The sequence below is a fragment of the Vigna unguiculata genome, chromosome 1 (assembly GCF_037176805.1).
Source record: "Vigna unguiculata cultivar grain cowpea cultivar isolate G323 ecotype 2 chromosome 1, ASM3717680v1, whole genome shotgun sequence".
NCBI lineage: Eukaryota > Viridiplantae > Streptophyta > Magnoliopsida > Fabales > Fabaceae > Vigna > Vigna unguiculata.
In genome coordinates, this window is record NC_140792.1 from 35,109,085 (window position 1) to 35,126,836 (window position 17,752).

Consider the following 17,752-nt stretch of genomic DNA (forward strand, 5'->3'; position numbering starts at 1 on the left):
CCAATGTAAAATCAAATAAAATAAATTTGTGCTACAGAGATTTTTTCTCTGTTCTGTTTTGAAGTAGTTAAAAGTCTTTCTTAGGTTAAACATTAATGGAATATTTCATACAATATTGTCAACTTATTATTTATAAATAAAAATAAAACATTATAAAGATTTTAATTCAATCCGAGTAACTATAGTATTCAATTTTTTTAAATATATATAACTGTTTTAACTTCATTTGAAAATTTTAAATAGAATCTTTTCATAAATTTTTGTAATATATTGAATATTCGATATATTTAATTTTCTCAATTAAATTCTCATGGTTAAGTTTATTTGTTAATTAAGATGATGTGGCTATTAGATGAATGAGATGTTATATGATTTTACTTATTTGTTCTCACCTATCATTTTATTATTTTTAATTTTTATAATTTGTAATTTTAATATTTTAATAAAAAAAATTATACTTATCAAATTGTGATTTCATGATTTTAGTTCAAAATTGAAAATATATCATAATTTTATATTTTATCCTAAAAACAATAATATCACAACAAAGACGATACCAATTACAGAATCAACAGGGTACTACATCACTCAATTAACAAAAGGAGAAGAAAGTTAACATGAAAGACTCAGTTAAAAAAATTAAATTAATTGAATACTCAACCAACCAAAGGAGTCCATTAAAGACAAAATTAAAAATTTATCCAAAAAAAAACTCAATTTAGTTTTAGAAAAATGTCATGCTTTCAATAAAGAAAATTTTAGAATATCTCTTTCTTTTAAATTTATGATTTTAATTTTTTACATTTTCACTAGACAATTGAAACATCATTTTAGAAAAAAGTAAAAGAGCTTTTACATTGTAATATTCAACTTTTTTTTAAATCATTTCCAAATTTCTGTTTGAATATATTCTAAGGAAAGTAGTTTTCAAGAATATTGATTTTATTTATTTTGGTTTATTTAAGAATGAATTTCTCATATGTTTTTTATTTAAATATATAAAAATTGTGAGCCTTGTAAAATTGTTAGTTGAAATATACTATATATATCTATATATATATATATATATTAAATTTAACTTTGTTGGAGAATATTAGAGTGTATGAGTCTAGAATACTATATTATTGTATTTTTTTTTTTACTCTATTGGAGAATATGGGAAGTGAGTCTAGAACACTAACACTATGATATGAGTGTGATTTCATGTGTCATAAGATTTGTCTGTGTGGTATTATCACCGTCAAGGGTGAGGACGAGTGATCACTAAAATTTTATTGTATTATTAAAAGTTATTTTTGGAAACTAAAGATAAATAAATTATAAATTTAGAGTAAACTATATAGTTTAAAATTATTAATTTTAATGATAATAATTGTTATATAATTATTGAACTTTTTATTTGTGTTTTGAACATAAAAAAATTGGATTTAGAACCCTTGCTCAAAAAATGATTTAGAATCCTTGGTAATAAAAAGCTTTTGTGATCTTGATATGAATACATAAATGTAAAAGTCTATACTAACTAAATTACAAAAAGTCATTAATATTTCAATTAGGAATAATTAATAAATTTATCCTAGAGTATTGTGTGAATTTGTTTCCATTTTGAGGAGTTGATTTGATATGGATATTGTCGCAACCGAACTCGCGACGGGACGACGAACCAAAAAATTAAAATTTGTAAAAACAAAGTTTGGAGTCGCCATCATAGTTTATCTTGGAAAACTACGAAAAAAAAAACAGGGTCTGCAAAAACCAGATTTTGGGTCCGGGAGTCGGTTATGCGTGAGGAAGGTATTAGCACCCCACAACATCCATCCTAAGACCCTTTAATTAAACATACAAAAGGATATGGTTTTCAAAATATTTAATTTTTCAATATATATATATATATATATATATATATATATATATATATATATATATATAAAAGGATATACAAAAGAAACAAAAATAATTTTTTGGCTTTTTGGGTCCGACAAGGGTTATGTAGTTTTTTTTGAAAAATCTATTTGAAAAACTATTTGAAAAATGATTTATTTTGTTTTATAATTTTGAAAACCCTTTTATTTAAATTTTAGTATTATTTTAAAATTGGTGTCACGCGACGCGAGTGGCCAGACACACTTTAAATAAATTCTTTTTTTTTCCTAATCTTTGATTTTTTTTATCTTTTTAATCTTTTATAATTTTTCATATTTGTTTTAGTTATTTAAGAGTGGATGTCATTTCGACGTGAGCAACCACATAGATATTAAAAAGTAAACAAAGAAAACTATTTTTTGATTCTTAGATTGGTATATATTTTTAGAAAAAACAAAAGTCTATATTGGATGTCATACGACGCGAGCGGCCGGACACACACTAAAGAAAGGGAATAAAATATTTTTTTATGATTTAAAAAAATGAGAATGAAAAAACTAAATCAAAAGATGAAAGAACTGAAAGTGACATACCTTTTTCTCTTTTCTGGCTTCCTTTTCTAATATTTTTGTGTTTGTTTTTCCAATAGAGATAAAAATGAGAGGGGTTGATGTGGGTGGTAATGAGAGAAAGAAAGAGTGCAGAAAATGTTTTCCTTTTTTTCTACCTCCTTCGATAGCTTTTTTTTAAAGAGAGATAAAAAAGGAGGTGTGTATGTGGGACTGGTGATGGGAAAGAATTAGAGAAGTACCTAGAGGATTTTTTTTAGTTCTGACAGAGTGTGTATTTATACTCACACCTTGCAATATCAATACAATATCAACCTTAATTGTAATGAACAATATAAGGAAGGAATTGGTTATGATAGCAGCAAAGTATGGGGATTGAATCTCAGCACATCAGAGTACAAAATCAATCATTATCAGTAACAAATCAGATCACAAAATCAATCTCAATTAATAATATTGATTCTTACCATTTGAATAGATATTGCTTCTAATTATTATTATATTATTAATTTCTCTATGATGAACAAAGGTAGAAAATATTTGAGTTATTAGGCTCATGAAAATTAATAACAAATTGGGCTCTTCCTCCTTTTTTTTTCTTCTTATTTTTTCTCTTTCTTCTTTTTTTTTTTCTAAAATTAAAGTTTGAAAATATTTAAAGAAAATTTTGTTTCACATTTTTTTTTGAAAATAAATTAATTCACCCGGACGAAATTGGGTGTTGACAGATATGACTACAAGTAATACCTTATATTTTCAATTGGGTATGAAAATATGGACATCTACATATATGTCTCGTCTCTCTCATCATACTCGTCCTAATACTCATATTTACCCTTGTTTTCGTTTTCATTTAAATTATTAAAATATTCATAATTTATTAGATAATCTAATATATATATATATATATATATATATATATATATATATATATATATATATATATTATTCTTAATCTTTAGTTTTATAAAACAAAAGTTTCTTTTATCTACATACTTTTTTTTATCTTTTTTCTAATTGTTGGGCTTACCATGAAATGAATTCATGTTTTCAAGATATTTTCTATTTTACTAGAATCTTTATGTAGTTATATTCAAATGATGTATATAAATTAAATATTTTTTTTGTCTCAATATTTCAATATTTTAACTTTCTTTTTAGTATTACTCGGTGGGGATGGACAATGACCGATCTAAGATCCTAATTCATAGGGAACAAGTCAAGTGGTGTATTTGTACATTCTCAACTACACACATGTCTATCATAGAGCAGCAACAAGTGTAACAACTACACTTTTATTGTCTATCAGTAGTCTCACTCATTCTCAATCCTCTTTTGCTGATGTAGAACATATAACATACGATCATCACATATAGATAAAGCATAAACAAATACAAAAAAACATTTTAAGTTAGTGTAAAATTAAATCATATTACTTATAAAATTTTAACATTACACCATACGAACCATTTATCCTTTCAACATTTCACATTATACTTAATCATTAAGCATGAAAAATATCACACATGCATATGACACAACCTCTTGAGGACTAGTGTATTAAGTAAACAAAAGACTATACACGTCATAAGTCACTCTCCTATCTCTGAGGAACTATAACTATACACTACAGCATTTTACAGTTCTAGTAACACTTTCTTAGTTACATTTATTAAAAATGTCACTATATGTATACTATAGTTACGTTTTCTTTAAAATGTTACTATAGATAATATAAACAATAATATTGTAACATTTTTTTTAAATGTTACTATAGATTATTACACTATTTACTATTTTTATAACATTTGTTTATTATAATGTTACATTTTAGTAACATAGGATATACGTAACATGTAAGATAATGTTACTAGATCATGTTAGGAACATTTTTTATAATTTAGCAACATTTTTTAATTGTTACTAAAAATTATATATGTAGCAGTGATATAAAATGGTCAGACAACACCACTTCCAAGAGTATGATAAGGTAAATCCTTATATAATAGATTTGATTTCTTTCCAAACTTACATATAAGAATCTCATTCGACTCTCACAGCTAAATATCTTTCTTTATTTGAGTCCAAAATTTAGTAAAAGGAGGATATTCTTCACTTTTAGCTCTAACGTCAATACATTTCACTCATCACCACATAATATGATTCACTCCTTATGAATCCCTTAAACTCTCAACATGTACATTCATGCAACTTCAAATACATATTTCTTTCAATATTTAATCAACATTTAAACACATTATAAATCATACCATTACAACTAAACATAAGTTCACTTTGACCTATTTTGAGTCACTTGCACAAGTCCTATAACCATATGTGACCACGTGTGTCTCAAAATGCTAAACTAACTCAAAAAATAAAGAAAAAGGTGAACTTACTCTCTTTAAAATTTTGATGAGTCAAAAGTTTATGCATCTTCATTACGTATCTACTAGCGATATCTGTTTATCAAAAAAATGAGAGATGAACCAATAAAACTAGAAAGAAGACAAATGAAGTTTTAGAATTTTATAGAGATATGATTTTTATAAAATAGAACTCATTAACATCAAATCTATTTAATTGAAGTAATTTTGAATCAAATAATCAAGTATCACCACTAAAACTATTCTTAACTATTTTCTAGGTCCTTAAATACAACATTTATAACATAAAAGGTACTTTTATGTTTTTTTTTTGTAATTCAGAGTTTTATTTAAGATTTTCTTAAACTACAACATATTTCAGTGTAACTATAACATTTGATTTTAATTTAGGATTCTAACCGTGACTTATAACTTGGATTTGAAGATGACGCTACACAACTAACTTAAAATTAGATAAGAATTTGCACAATTAAAATATTGTTTTTTTTTCTCAAATACATTAACATATTAAGCTGCTTAAATAATTCAGTTTTTTTTTTCTTCAGAAAACTACTCTAGTTTAATATATAAAATTTTATCTGAAAATAATTAACCCAAGAACATAAACCATTACTAATTTGAAAAAAGAAAAAGTAGGAATTAAAATATATAAATCAATTATATAAAAATACAAAACCACTGACAATCAAAGAAGAAAAAAATGTAACAGGTAGAGAAGAGAAAAATTTAATGTAAGAGATTTCGCAAAAATTAAGTTTTTCTTTGACAATAAAATTATAAATGTCTTGATAAAAGGTATCATAAAAAATTATTAAAAAAAACTGTATTTCCTACATAGGTTGTATTAAGGTAATTAAAGATGAAAAGTTACCAAATAAATGAGAAACTTTGTAGTAAACATCATCCTTTTTAATTTTTAACACCCTGAAAGTTTTGACGATTTGGTTTCGTGTCAATTATTCGCCGCCTCTTATGTTATCCCAATTATTTTTTACTAAACCCATTTTAATCCTCGAATTGCACCATTTTTAACTACCACCAGGAATTTTAATATGCAATTTTATAAAATTTTCATTTCTGCGAAAGAAAAAATAAGGCTTAATTATCATTTTGGTCTCCTAATTTGTTGGTGTGATTCATTTTGATCCTTTTTTATTTTTTGCTTCAATTTGGTTTTTTAATTCTTTAAAAATATTTAATTTGGTCCCTGCTGTTGAGTTGACGTTAACATCGTTTTCGTACATGTCACCTGTTATTTTGTGAAATTTTCAATTTTTTAAATAGAGAGACTAAATTAGAAACAAGCAATGATAGCTTGACACGTGGCACAATCATGACATGTCATTTGACAATATATTTTTTAAATAAAAAAAATCTCAAATTGACACGTGTCACAACCATAAAGTGATACGTGGCATTTTAAATTTTTTTAATAAAAAAAATTACAAAATTTCACAAAATGACACGTGGACGGTGTTAATGTTAACTTAACGGCAGAGAACAAATTGAATCTTTTGGAAGAATTAGAAAATCAAATTGAACCAAAAAAGAATAAGGGACCAAAATGAACTAAACCGACAAATTAGGAGACGAAAAGGATAATTAAGTCAAAAAATAATTATTAATATTACTAAAAAAGAGTATGATAAAAGGAGTAGAGTAAATCATTAAATATCATTTTACAAAATTACAGATTACAGTAATAATTTTAGAAGACAGAAAACAAATAATTGAATCATCTTCAAATACCACGGTTTTACTGATAAAAAAGAGTAACAGTTCACTTTTTCCAATTTTTCTTTCTCTTTTAATATACCTTTTTCTTTTCATCTTAAAAGATGTATCTCCTTAATCAATATGATATCTCTTAAAATTCTAAAAATAAAAACAAGTACCTTTTAGTAATCCTTTCGCTTTATTAATTAGTGTATCATGCATAATTACGCAGAACTGGTATTAATTAGTGAATCATGCAGAATTAAGTTTACCTAATTTTTAACGGTCTTCACGTCGACAAAAATCGATATAACTGTTGAGAGTTCAATATTATTTTTCAGTTTCTTACGCTTGCTTTGTAGAAGATAATAAGCTTTTGGGTTAAGTATGTTTTTAGTTTCTGAACTTTGACTTAAAATTGAAATTCGTTCTTAGTCGAAATTTTGATAAAATTTCGGTCCCTAAACTTTAAAAATGAATAAATATAGTCCTTTTAACCCAACTTTGTTAACTTTTTTTTAGGTTTCAAGTGCATTTTTCAGTAAATATTTGAGTTGTTTATGCAGTTTGACACATTCTCGGCTCAATATTTACTGAGAAATGTATTCGAAACCTAAAAAAAAGTTAACAAAATTGGGTTAAAAGACTATATTCATTCATTTTTAAAGTTTAGGGACCAAAATTTATCAAAATTTCGACCATGGACAAATTCTAATTTTGGATCAAAGTTCAGGGACTAAAAACATACTTAACCCTAAGCTTTTCCCTGATGAAATATATGGATAAGAATAGTGAAAAAGTAAAGTTTTTTTTTCTATGAAGTGATTAATAATTTAAGCATTTGAATTCTTCACAAAAATCAATAGTTTAGAGACTATCTTCAGAATATTCGGTTTGAGTCTGTGTAAAAACTCCAATCCCTTTAATCACGTGTTGGGGAAAAATAGCTTTTGTTTTTCCATTTTTCTGAGAAAAAAAAATGAAAATTTGATACATCACTGTCATCATTTAATAACAATTTAGTGTTGCTGTCTCTCATGATTTGTGTTCCTTTCAATTAATCAGAATCAATGAACTCTTCTAGAAAGTCCTTTCGAGTGAATGGAAGTTGAGATTTCTTGGTGAACCTAGAGCCGCTAACGTTACCATTCAGAAGCTGCACAACCTGCACCAAAAGGTCAATTGCAAAGTGATGAACTTTGCTACAATTTAACAAAAGGGTTTCACTTTCCTAAGGTTTAACGTTTTTAGAAATATAAACTCCTCAAAATTAACAACATTGAAGAAAAAAAAACAGTTATTCTAAATTTTAAGGTGAAAAGGTTGTTTTGTTGAAGTTTGAGGAGAAGAGGAGAAGCAGAGAACGAGAGAACGTGCCTGGTTCATGGAGGGGCGACGAATAGAGGATTGTTGAATGCATAAAGAAGCTGTGAAAAGCATAATTTTAATCTGCCGACAGTCAAAAACATAATCAGCAAGTGAAGGATCAATCAGCTCCCTAATGCTGTTCTTTTTCAGAAAAGGTTCTGCCTGCAAAAGTATTACAGAAAAGGTTCAAGCACACATTTTTATTTCTGTTATTTTTTGGTTGAATTGCTCAACGTACCCACAAAACAAGGCTTTGTTGTGAATAATCAAGTGCTCTTCGCCCAGTGACTAATTCTAATAGCACTACACCAAAGGCAAAAACATCTGTTTTCTCATCCACTATCCCATGAAGCAAGTATTCTGGAGCAAGGTAACTGTGCAGCAGTCATAATTGAAAATTGAGTTAATAGCAAGTTACAGAAAAGTACAAATCATTTAATGAGAATGTGACAACAAACCCAAAAGTCCCTTCGATTTTTGAAACGCTGTGGTGGGTCCAATTCTCTGGTAGCCATTTTGCTAGCCCGAAATCACAGATCTGCACGAAAAATTTCTCAACTTTTCAGAATTTTATTATTGTCATACATACCATTATGCAGAAATGATGTCCACTTACGTACAAAGCAGGTTTTTGTTAGAGTACAAACGGGAAAATAGACAGGTTTCATAACTTCAATCCTAACAAATCAGGGATCTCCCAAAACTTGTTTTTGTCTTTACAAACCATAAACCAAAATAATGCCAAAAGAATGAATATGTGGTGATTAACCATAGAATCAAATCAAATCTGCACAAAAGAATCCAAAGTCATACCCATACCTGCGGCTCAAAGTCCTCAGTGAGCAAGATATTTGATGCTTTTATATCTCTGTGGATAATTCTTCTTTGACAACCTTCATGAAGATACAATATACCCTTGGCTGTTCCTAATGCTATTTTCTGCCTAACAGACCATGGTAGCTTCTCCTTGGAACCTAACAGCAGTGAGATATTAACAATTAATGACAGTAAAATTTTGCTGAAATGCTAAGAACTGTGTGATGGTAAAGTAAAATTGATCCAACCATTCAGCACTGAAGCTAAGCACCCTTTTTCAGACAACTCAAGCACTAAATGCATTCCTCCCTCCACTCCATAGCCAACTAATTTAGCAGTATTGGGATGGTTTACATGAGCCATTATGCCAAGTTCTGATAAGAAGTCCCCTATAGTTTCATTTTCTGCTCCACGTGTCAATCGTTTAATAGCCACCAGCTGATTATTTGGTAAACACCCTTTGTAAACTTCAGCATAACCACCTTTTCCAATACAATTTTCTGCACCACCAATGTAATGAGTTTAATCTTTGCAAAGGGCATGTTAACCACTAAAGTATAAACAAAAAAGAGTAAAAACAGAATAAACATTGATGCAATTGATATCTGCAACCAACCGTGTTAAAGTAGACAAGGGAAATGCATCAACGAGTTTGAATGAGATTGTTTAACTTCGTTTTTATTTGAAGTAGGTTAACAAATCCATCAATATCAGGTCATTATTGTAAAAAGGAAATGAAGTGAACATCTGTAACAACTTTTAGCTGGATAACATTAATGTAATCATCCATTAAACATGTTGCATTGCATACCTTGGGCGAAGTAATTGGTTGCAATTTGTATCTCATGGTGAGTGAAGATCTTCCAGGGTGAACTATGAAAGGAAGAATCAGAATCTATCACAGTCTCCCTCATGCCACTGCTGAATATTCTGGAGAGTTTGAGGACACTTAGAGGATACAATGTGGCCACCGGCTTCTTCGATTTGACCCTCAACAATTGAAGAAACGCATGCCACTTAGAACCGGGCTTTGACTTATCAGAATCCGTAGTACCAGGTTCTTTCGAAGAACTAGTTTCTGATTCTGAACTCTTGAAAAAATAATCTTCAAGAACGCCAACAGGGGAATCCACCTCGTCCTCCATTTTCTACCACCCAAACCCAGAACCTAAAGAGAACAAATTCCAAATCCAAATCCAAATCCAAATCCAAATTCAAATCCACCACGAAAATGTGAAACTTGATGAAACAGATAGAAAATGAGAGGAGGAATTAGAAGCGAACCGTCAACTAGAACATGAAAACCCAACACGCCATAAAAATCTAGGATGCCAAACTGTGGGGAACGGTTGTGGGAGTTAACTAAACTGCACGGAGCTTTCAATTCAAAGGAATTTTCCTAGAAAACAATTCTGAAAAACCAAGTGCAATGTAAGAATGAACGAAACTCGAGGGAGAGGTGAAAGCAACGCAACAACTAATGTATCGAAACAGGTGCACTGAAATCACATGGCAACACAACATCTCAGTTACCCACAAGGCGAAATAAATCCTCAGCAAGGACGAAAGAAATTTAATCCAACATTTCATGGTTGAAGTAAAAGTGGGGTAGCTGGAATGCCATAAAGGCAATATTTTGAATTTGACTACTTAACTAATTACTTTATGTTTTTGTTTTCTTGGGAGTTGTAGCAACGAGGGTTGGGAGACCAGGAGACAGAAGCATGAACGAAGAGGCAGACATCAACATTAGTTATTACTTCGCCTTCTACATTCAACTAACTACAACCTTCTTGCAATGTCGTTTTCTAGTTTAATTGTCTGAGCAAAATAAATTTATGACCCTTTCCCGCAAAAATCAACTATCGGATGATCACAACAAATGGTAGAATGTTATCATTGCGGATTATCATATCGCCCCTCACGTAGAGAATAAGAAAAGAAATGCAATCTTTCTATGGCTTTATTATTATTTTTTTCTTTTTAAACTATATATAAATTTGTGATAGAGTGTGTTGTTGTGATTTGAATTGTGGGGGACGAAGAAAGAGACAGAAGTGAAGAAAAGAAATGGCTTTAGAGATGATGGTCACGGTAGGTTCTTTGGTGAGAGAAAAGGTGTGTTTGGTGTTTGTGGTCTCCTCTTGTATATTGGGATTGTTGCTTATGGCAACCCAACCCAACCTTGGCTTCATTCATGGAAGATTTGTCCTGTATAATAATAATGTTCTGTTTGTAGCGATGAAAGTTAAAAACATGTTACTGTTTGTGGGCAATTCACCATGCGTACGTGTTTAATCGTTTCTGGATACTTTCATAAGCACCTTGTCCCTCTCTTTCTATGCTTGTTTTTGCTTGGGGTTTAAGTAGAATTAAGATTGGTAAATGTGTGAAAACGGGTAATTTAGTCCGATCTGGCTTAATCCACCACAAGTTAATTATTTAGTGAACAAATTCAACTTGACTCATTTATTAGCGAACCAAAAAAATTCGAACCCAACCTGACCCATCACGGTTGGTGGGTTAAATGGGTTAGCTCATGAACTCAATTAATTAAAAAAATATTTAATTTTTATTTTTTTTGCAGTTAAAATTAAATTATAATTCTAATTAAAATATAAATAAACTTTAATATAATCCAAATACAAACCAAAATCACAAAAATACAAATTATATGTGTTGGCTAAAAAGACAACCTAACACGACCCAAGTGCAAAACCTAATTTAACAAAAAATACTTGTGTGATCCTTTATTTGTGGATTGGTGAGTCAACCTGGCTCATCACGGGTTCAACCCGAATGAGCCGGGTTCTAAGTGAGCCAAATAAAAAATTAACTCGTATTAAAATTTGTAAAAAAAAAAATTAACCCAACCCGACCCAAATCCGTGATGAGATGGGTTGGCTCGCGGATTCCAGTCCATTTTAACAGCTCTTAGCATTAGTATTGGTTAGGATTGGTGTTTTTTACTTATCATGCCACGCGAGAAACCTATTGGTAATTAGGTTGTTTTGTTAAAATGGACTTGAATGTTAGATTAAAGGTGAAAAAAAAATTAAAAAAGAAAACTAGTTGTTGAAAACTTTGAAGTTAACCCATCGGATCGTAAGGAGACACAAGGTTTACGAATGGTAAAAGTGAAAGAGGAAGAGGTAATTTGAGTTTGTTTTCTTGTTAAAAAAATATCAGATTATAAGTCTTTTGATTTTTGGCCTCTCAATATTATATTTGTATGATTTTAGTACAAACATTTTGTATAATAAAGACAAAATGTTACTTCTATCATATAAATTTAATTCAATCATAATAAATTCTTATGTAGTACGCTTTTTTTCTTTTTCTTTTTTATTTGATTGTTTGTGATGTTTGTTTTTTAGGTTAGATATATTTTTAGTCTTTTAACTTTTATTAAAAATTGGAATTAATCAATTTTCAAATTTTGGACCAATTTATTTATTTTAATCAAATTTTGTTAAGTTTATTTGATGTTTCAAACGTGTTTTATGATAATATTTGAGGCGAAAATGTGTCATATGGTGTAAACAATTCAAATAAAATTGTGAAATGCATTTGAAACGTCAAATAAATTAAACAAAATTTGATTAAAAGGATTAAATCCACCAATTTATAAAGATAGATGACTAAATTAATCCAAAGTTTAAAAATGAACTTATTTCAATTTTAACTAAAAGTTAAAAGACTAAAAACATATTTAACTTTTTTTTAATGTCATTGCAAGAAAATAGTATATTTTCAATAATTATTATTTATTGATAATTCAAATGTGAGTCTAAGTTCCTTATTAAATGAAATGAAAAACTTGAACACGGTATAATAACGAAGATCTATCAACTTATTGTACTAATATTTTAGATCAAGAGTGGTTTTGACTAATTTCATCAATCCTGTTATATGCCATCATTATGTTCTTCGACTATATATTTTTTTTAAATTTTCTATGCATGTTTTCGTAAAAAGTCAACTATATATATTTTTTAATTATCTTTATACTTGTGCTTCTCTTTTATTTCTGTAGTCGGAAAGTAATAGTTGGGGGCATTAAAGAAAAAAACATAAACAGTGTAGGTTAGGTGTCCCGAGTGGGAGAACTTGGAACAAAATCTTAGGGGAGCCAAAATTATTATTTTTTACATTAAAATAAAATTATTTTCTCACATAATTTTCTATATTTAAAACAAGCCACTAATAAAAAAAGTTTTTTAACATCCGATATTTTCGACCTTTGACATCTGTCTAAACACTGACGTCGTACTGGGTGACGTTAAAATAACGTCAGAAAACAAAACAGACGTCACTTAATGTCGGGGCAATAGGGGTCCGACGTTATCCAACGTCGGGGCCAAAAGCAGCAGACGTCAATTTTCGCGCTAAATGGAACCAAAAAACATAGCAAATTTGACTTCTGTTGGGCTCTGACAGACGTTAAATAATGTCGGCCACAGTAAGCTCAGACGTTAAATAACGTCTGTCAGAGCACCACCAGACGTCAATCTGCTCTGTTTTTTTTTTTTAATTTGGTTGTTTTTACAACATTCCCACACCTAAAAATCAGCAAATTCCCAGAACAGTTTCATAATAATTTCAGCACAATTATAGAGTTACAGTTATATCTAATAACACTTAAGTTTCAACATATATTCTAAATTAATATACACAATTCCCATTAATCTTCTTGCTTGTTACACTAAACATTACAAATAAAATAAACACATATCAAAGTCATAAGTTGACATACAAAAATTAATAACTTTAAACTAAATGAGTTCTAACCTTTGAATATAATACTTTAAGTTGTTGGCCTCTAGGCTTACTCACAATTCTAATGAAATTTTGGAAACATAAAACATATGTTAGTTTTTATAACTAAGTAGATACATAGGTTATGATTGAAAAAAATTAATACTTACTCTTGTAACATGTTTTTCAAAGCAGATGGAATCTTCCTATGGCATAAATAAAACCATACAACCGTGCATTGTCTTGGTATGATGACACATAATTGCCAATGATACCTACCGTCAATCACAAGTACTTAGCAGAAATAATTAATAATACTTCATAAAATTTACTAGAAAAAAAACATACGCATCAATGTATGACGCAAAGTAGATCTCTCTATTTGACTCAACCATCCATGTTTGCAAATAAAGTTTGATGTGGTCATGTGAGTTTCCCGAAGGTTGAATGGTTTGAGGTTCAATGAATCCATATACGGCAGATCGCCCTTGGTCCACAATGAATCTATAATAAATCTACATACATAAAATAAAAATTAATGCAACAATAATATTAAAAAATCAAATACAATTAGTCCAATTTTACAAATAACAATAAATATAATTTTATTTCGTAATTTTACAAATATTATTATAAAAATTCAATTAAAAGAAGAAATAGGCCAAAAAAACTAAAAAAAAAAATAGTCTAAGATAAAAATTATAATTGCAAATAAAAAAATACAAACAATTACATACATACAATGAAAAAAAGATAACAAGCAAAATAATCTCAAAACGATGCAAATGGGGATGAAAACGCATAATATTCAGTTGAAAACGCCTAAAATCAATCCACAATCAAATACCAACTAGTTTGGTGGTGAAAAATGTTCGAAACTCACCTAGAGGAGGTCGGAATAATGGTCACCGACGGGAAGGATCGCGAAACACTGCAAATGAGGATGAAAATGAAAAATATTCGGTTCAAAACGCCTAAAATCAATCCATAATCAAATCCCAACAAGTTTGGTGGTGAAAAACGTTCAAAAATTACCTGGAGGAGCTCGGAATGGTGGTTGCCGACGGAGCAGCTTCGCGAAAAATTGGTGGTGCGACGAAACAATTAGGGTTTATGCGTTTCGCGTAGAGAAAACCCAAAAATTGATGTCGGGGCTGCGTGGTCAGATGTTACTTAACGTCGGTGTAGAGGGGGTCAAACGTTAAATTAATTCGGGGTAGAGTGGGTCAGATGTTAAATTAAGTCGGGGGCAGAGAGCTCAGACGTTAATTTTTACATAACGTCGGGGTACTGTGGGTCAGACGTTAAATTACGTCTGTGTTGGAATGGGCAGACGTTAAAAAAGTCAAATAATTTACAAAAATGCCACCGGTCATTTTTAACGTGGGACTTTTTCTGGACAGACGTTATACGGGTGACGTTATAGGGCTTTTTTGTATTATGATAATAGAATCCAGAAAAGTATGATAATAATATATATGAAAGTGTAACATAAAATTTATTATCAACAATCATATATTAAAAAAAGCAAGATATACCTTTAGTGTTTCTCAATGTTCTTTCAATTACCTAAAATCTTGAATAATGAAATCATAACTGAAGTTTGTTGCAATATCCCTTCCAATATGGATTATTATAGTGCTTGTTATAAAATCTTTTAAAACCTATAAAAAAACATTAGAAAAAGTTAAAACATGTTGATGACAATCAACTGAATGCCAACTAGAATTCAATTACATGTAACAATAAAAACATTTGAGTCAAGTCATCTACTTGATTTTTTACTAAAATGACAGCACAGTAAGCAATATGCAACATTTTTGAATTGCGAATACCGAATACTTTAGCCATGAAGGAAATAAGTTAAATCATGTGTATTGAAATCTTTTTGGATAACCATCTTTAGTAAACAACGAATAATTTTCTAGATGCATTTGATATGAACCCTATTTAAGATAAGCCCTTCGTACCTCATCAATTTGATTTGGTGGGTATTGTCAAATTTGAGGACGTTTTCCCAGATCACATTCTAAAGCATTTTCAAATTGTATGTAACTCTAGGAACTTTATATAGTTGTTTTTCATTTTCTTCATTTTCTTCATTTTTTGGATTATCATGAAGTTTCTCAAGTTTAGATGACGTAGATACATTTTTTCAATCTTCATCACAAGCATCCCTTTTGAAAAAAGAATTAATTATTCTACTCTTTATCATAATTTTTCTAATGTAAATTTGTCACCCTTCATCTATTTCGGAAAAGATAAAATTATGAATACACCAACCAAATTAAATCTCAAAACCAAAACTTAATATTTTAAGAAAATTAACACCTTCTACGCGGTCCCTTACCTCAGTAGATTCCTAATATTGTTCTTTCCTTATACAACTTCAAAGGCTAAAATAACTCTATCTACACAAAGATAGTTTAATCAACAATTAGAGCATGATTTTATGATCATAAAGATATGCCAAAGCATAGAAAAGCCATAAAGAAAAGGAAAACATATTGTTTCAAAAAAAAGGATCAAGAATGAATTTACTCAAAAGAAAGAATTGTTCGATTCAAAATGTTCCTTAACTCCTTAATTTTGTTGTAGTGCCGTTTGATTTAGAAAATAATAAGAGATTGATGGTAAAAATTGGAATGAAAAGAAAAACATAAAAAGAGATAAAAGTACTAAAGAGAAAGAAATCAAATAAAGAAATAAAATAATTCACAACAGAGAGAGAAAATATAATTTTTAAATTTGAATAAAACTTTTTAAAACTAAATTATATAAATAATATAATAATATATAAATATATTTTTAAAATATATATATAAAGAATAAAGAAAAAAAAAACGTTGGGAGCCGCGGCTCCGCTGTCAAAGGTAAGTTCTGCGGGTGGGTGTCCCTCAATATTAAGATTTAGGCTTAAATAGTCATTTGGTCTTAGTTTTGGTCGACTTTTTTCACTTTGGTCCTACTTTTTAAATTGTTTTCAATTTGGTCCTACTTTTCGTTATATTTTTTCAATCAACTCCTTTCTGTTAACTCCGTCTAAATCATTAACGGATGTGAACAGTAACTGCCACATGTCATTTTGTGATTTTTTTGATTTTTTTTTAAATTTTTTTTAATTTTTTTTAATTTTTTTTTTTAATTTTTTTATTTAAAAAAAAATGTACATGTGTCAAGCTCATATTATGCCACGTGTCATTTTTTTTATTTTGATTTTTTAATTTTTTTAATTAAAAAAAATCCACGTGTCAAGCTAATATCTGTTTTCAATTTGGTCCTAGTTTTTTTTAAAAAATTTAGTATTTTTGTTCCTCTCCAAAGACAAAATATAATTTGTATATAAATGTTATATGAATATTCTTATTAAAATACATATTTTTATTAAATATTTTTAATTTAAAATTAGAGTTGGTTTAAAATTAAATATTTTTAACCTCTTAAAATTTTAAATTAATGGTGTTATTGCTTTTTTTCGTTTTAATTTTAAACTAAATTTAATTCTAAATTAAAATATTTAACAAAAATATGCATTTTAATATATACAAATTAAATTTTGTCTCAATTTGGAGAGGAACAAAAATGTTAAATTTTTTTAAAAAAAATAGGACCAAATTGAAAACAGATAACGAATAATAGGACCAAATTGAATATAAAAATCTAATTATGACACGTGGCATAATATGAGCTTGACACGTGTACATTTTTAAAAAAAAAATAAAAAAATTTAAAAAAAATTAAAAAAATTAAAAAAAAATTAAAAAAAAATTAAAAAAAAATTAAAAAAAATCACAAAATGACACGTGGCAGTTACTGTTCACATCCGTTAACAATTTAGACGGAGTTAACGGAAAGGAGTTGATTGAAAAAGTATAACGAAAAGTAGGACCAAATTGAAAACAATTTAAAAAGTAGAACCAAAGTGAAAAAAGTCGACCAAAACTAGGACCAAATGACTATTTAAGCCTAAGATTTAATATATCATCTATGCTCCAAGTGTGTTATCTCGCATCACCGGTACAAAAAAATCGCCCGTGTTTCCTCCACTCAACGTTATGAAGGTCTTAATTTGTTTATAAAACTTAAACTACAAAAATCACCTCTTATCATGTCGTTTTCATGGTTGCTAAAACAAAAGTAACAAAAAAACAATGCAATAAGAAACACATTTCTTTAAGACCTATACGTGTTGTGGATTATCTTGTTGTCCACACTAATGCTTCAGATAATGACAACCAGATTAACAATCTTAAGTAAAAATTATTGTAAAAACAC

The 17,752-nt window shown here is 28.8% G+C and overlaps 1 protein-coding gene across 2 annotated transcripts; it reads right to left on the reverse strand.

Moving 5' to 3' along the window:
* Nucleotides 1-7,438: 7,438 nt before the first annotated feature.
* LOC114181538 (receptor-like cytosolic serine/threonine-protein kinase RBK2) lies at nt 7,439-10,748 on the reverse strand. 2 transcript variants are annotated; one of them, XM_085672145.1, is made up of 8 exons: nt 10,004-10,748; nt 9,531-9,887; nt 8,968-9,219; nt 8,717-8,877; nt 8,362-8,441; nt 8,142-8,277; nt 7,913-8,065; nt 7,439-7,700 (listed from the first exon to the last, which is right to left on the reverse strand). In XM_085672145.1, the coding sequence occupies exons 2-8, from the start codon at nt 9,862-9,864 to the stop codon at nt 7,593-7,595; spliced, it is 1,224 nt and encodes a 407-aa protein (XP_085528271.1). In that variant the 5' UTR covers nt 9,865-9,887; nt 10,004-10,748; the 3' UTR covers nt 7,439-7,592. The 2 variants fall into 2 exon arrangements, with proteins under 2 accessions (XP_085528271.1, XP_027923818.1); XM_028068017.2 differs by having other exon boundaries at nt 8,723-8,877; nt 10,004-10,738.
* Between the last annotated feature and the right edge of the window lie 7,004 nt (nt 10,749-17,752).

Bases quoted from the DNA above. Each gene is read 5' to 3' on its own strand.
- LOC114181538 (XM_085672145.1), bottom strand. From the start codon at position 9,864: ATGGAGGACGAGGTGGATTCCCCTGTTGGCGTTCTTGAAGATTATTTT. The intron at 9,220-9,530 runs GTATGCAATGCA...TTGGTGGTGCAG, and splicing joins AACCAATTACTTCGCCCAAG to AAAATTGTATTGGAAAAGGT. The intron at 7,701-7,912 runs GCACGTTCTCTC...CTTTTGGTGCAG, and splicing joins GTCGCCCCTCCATGAACCAG to GTTGTGCAGCTTCTGAATGG.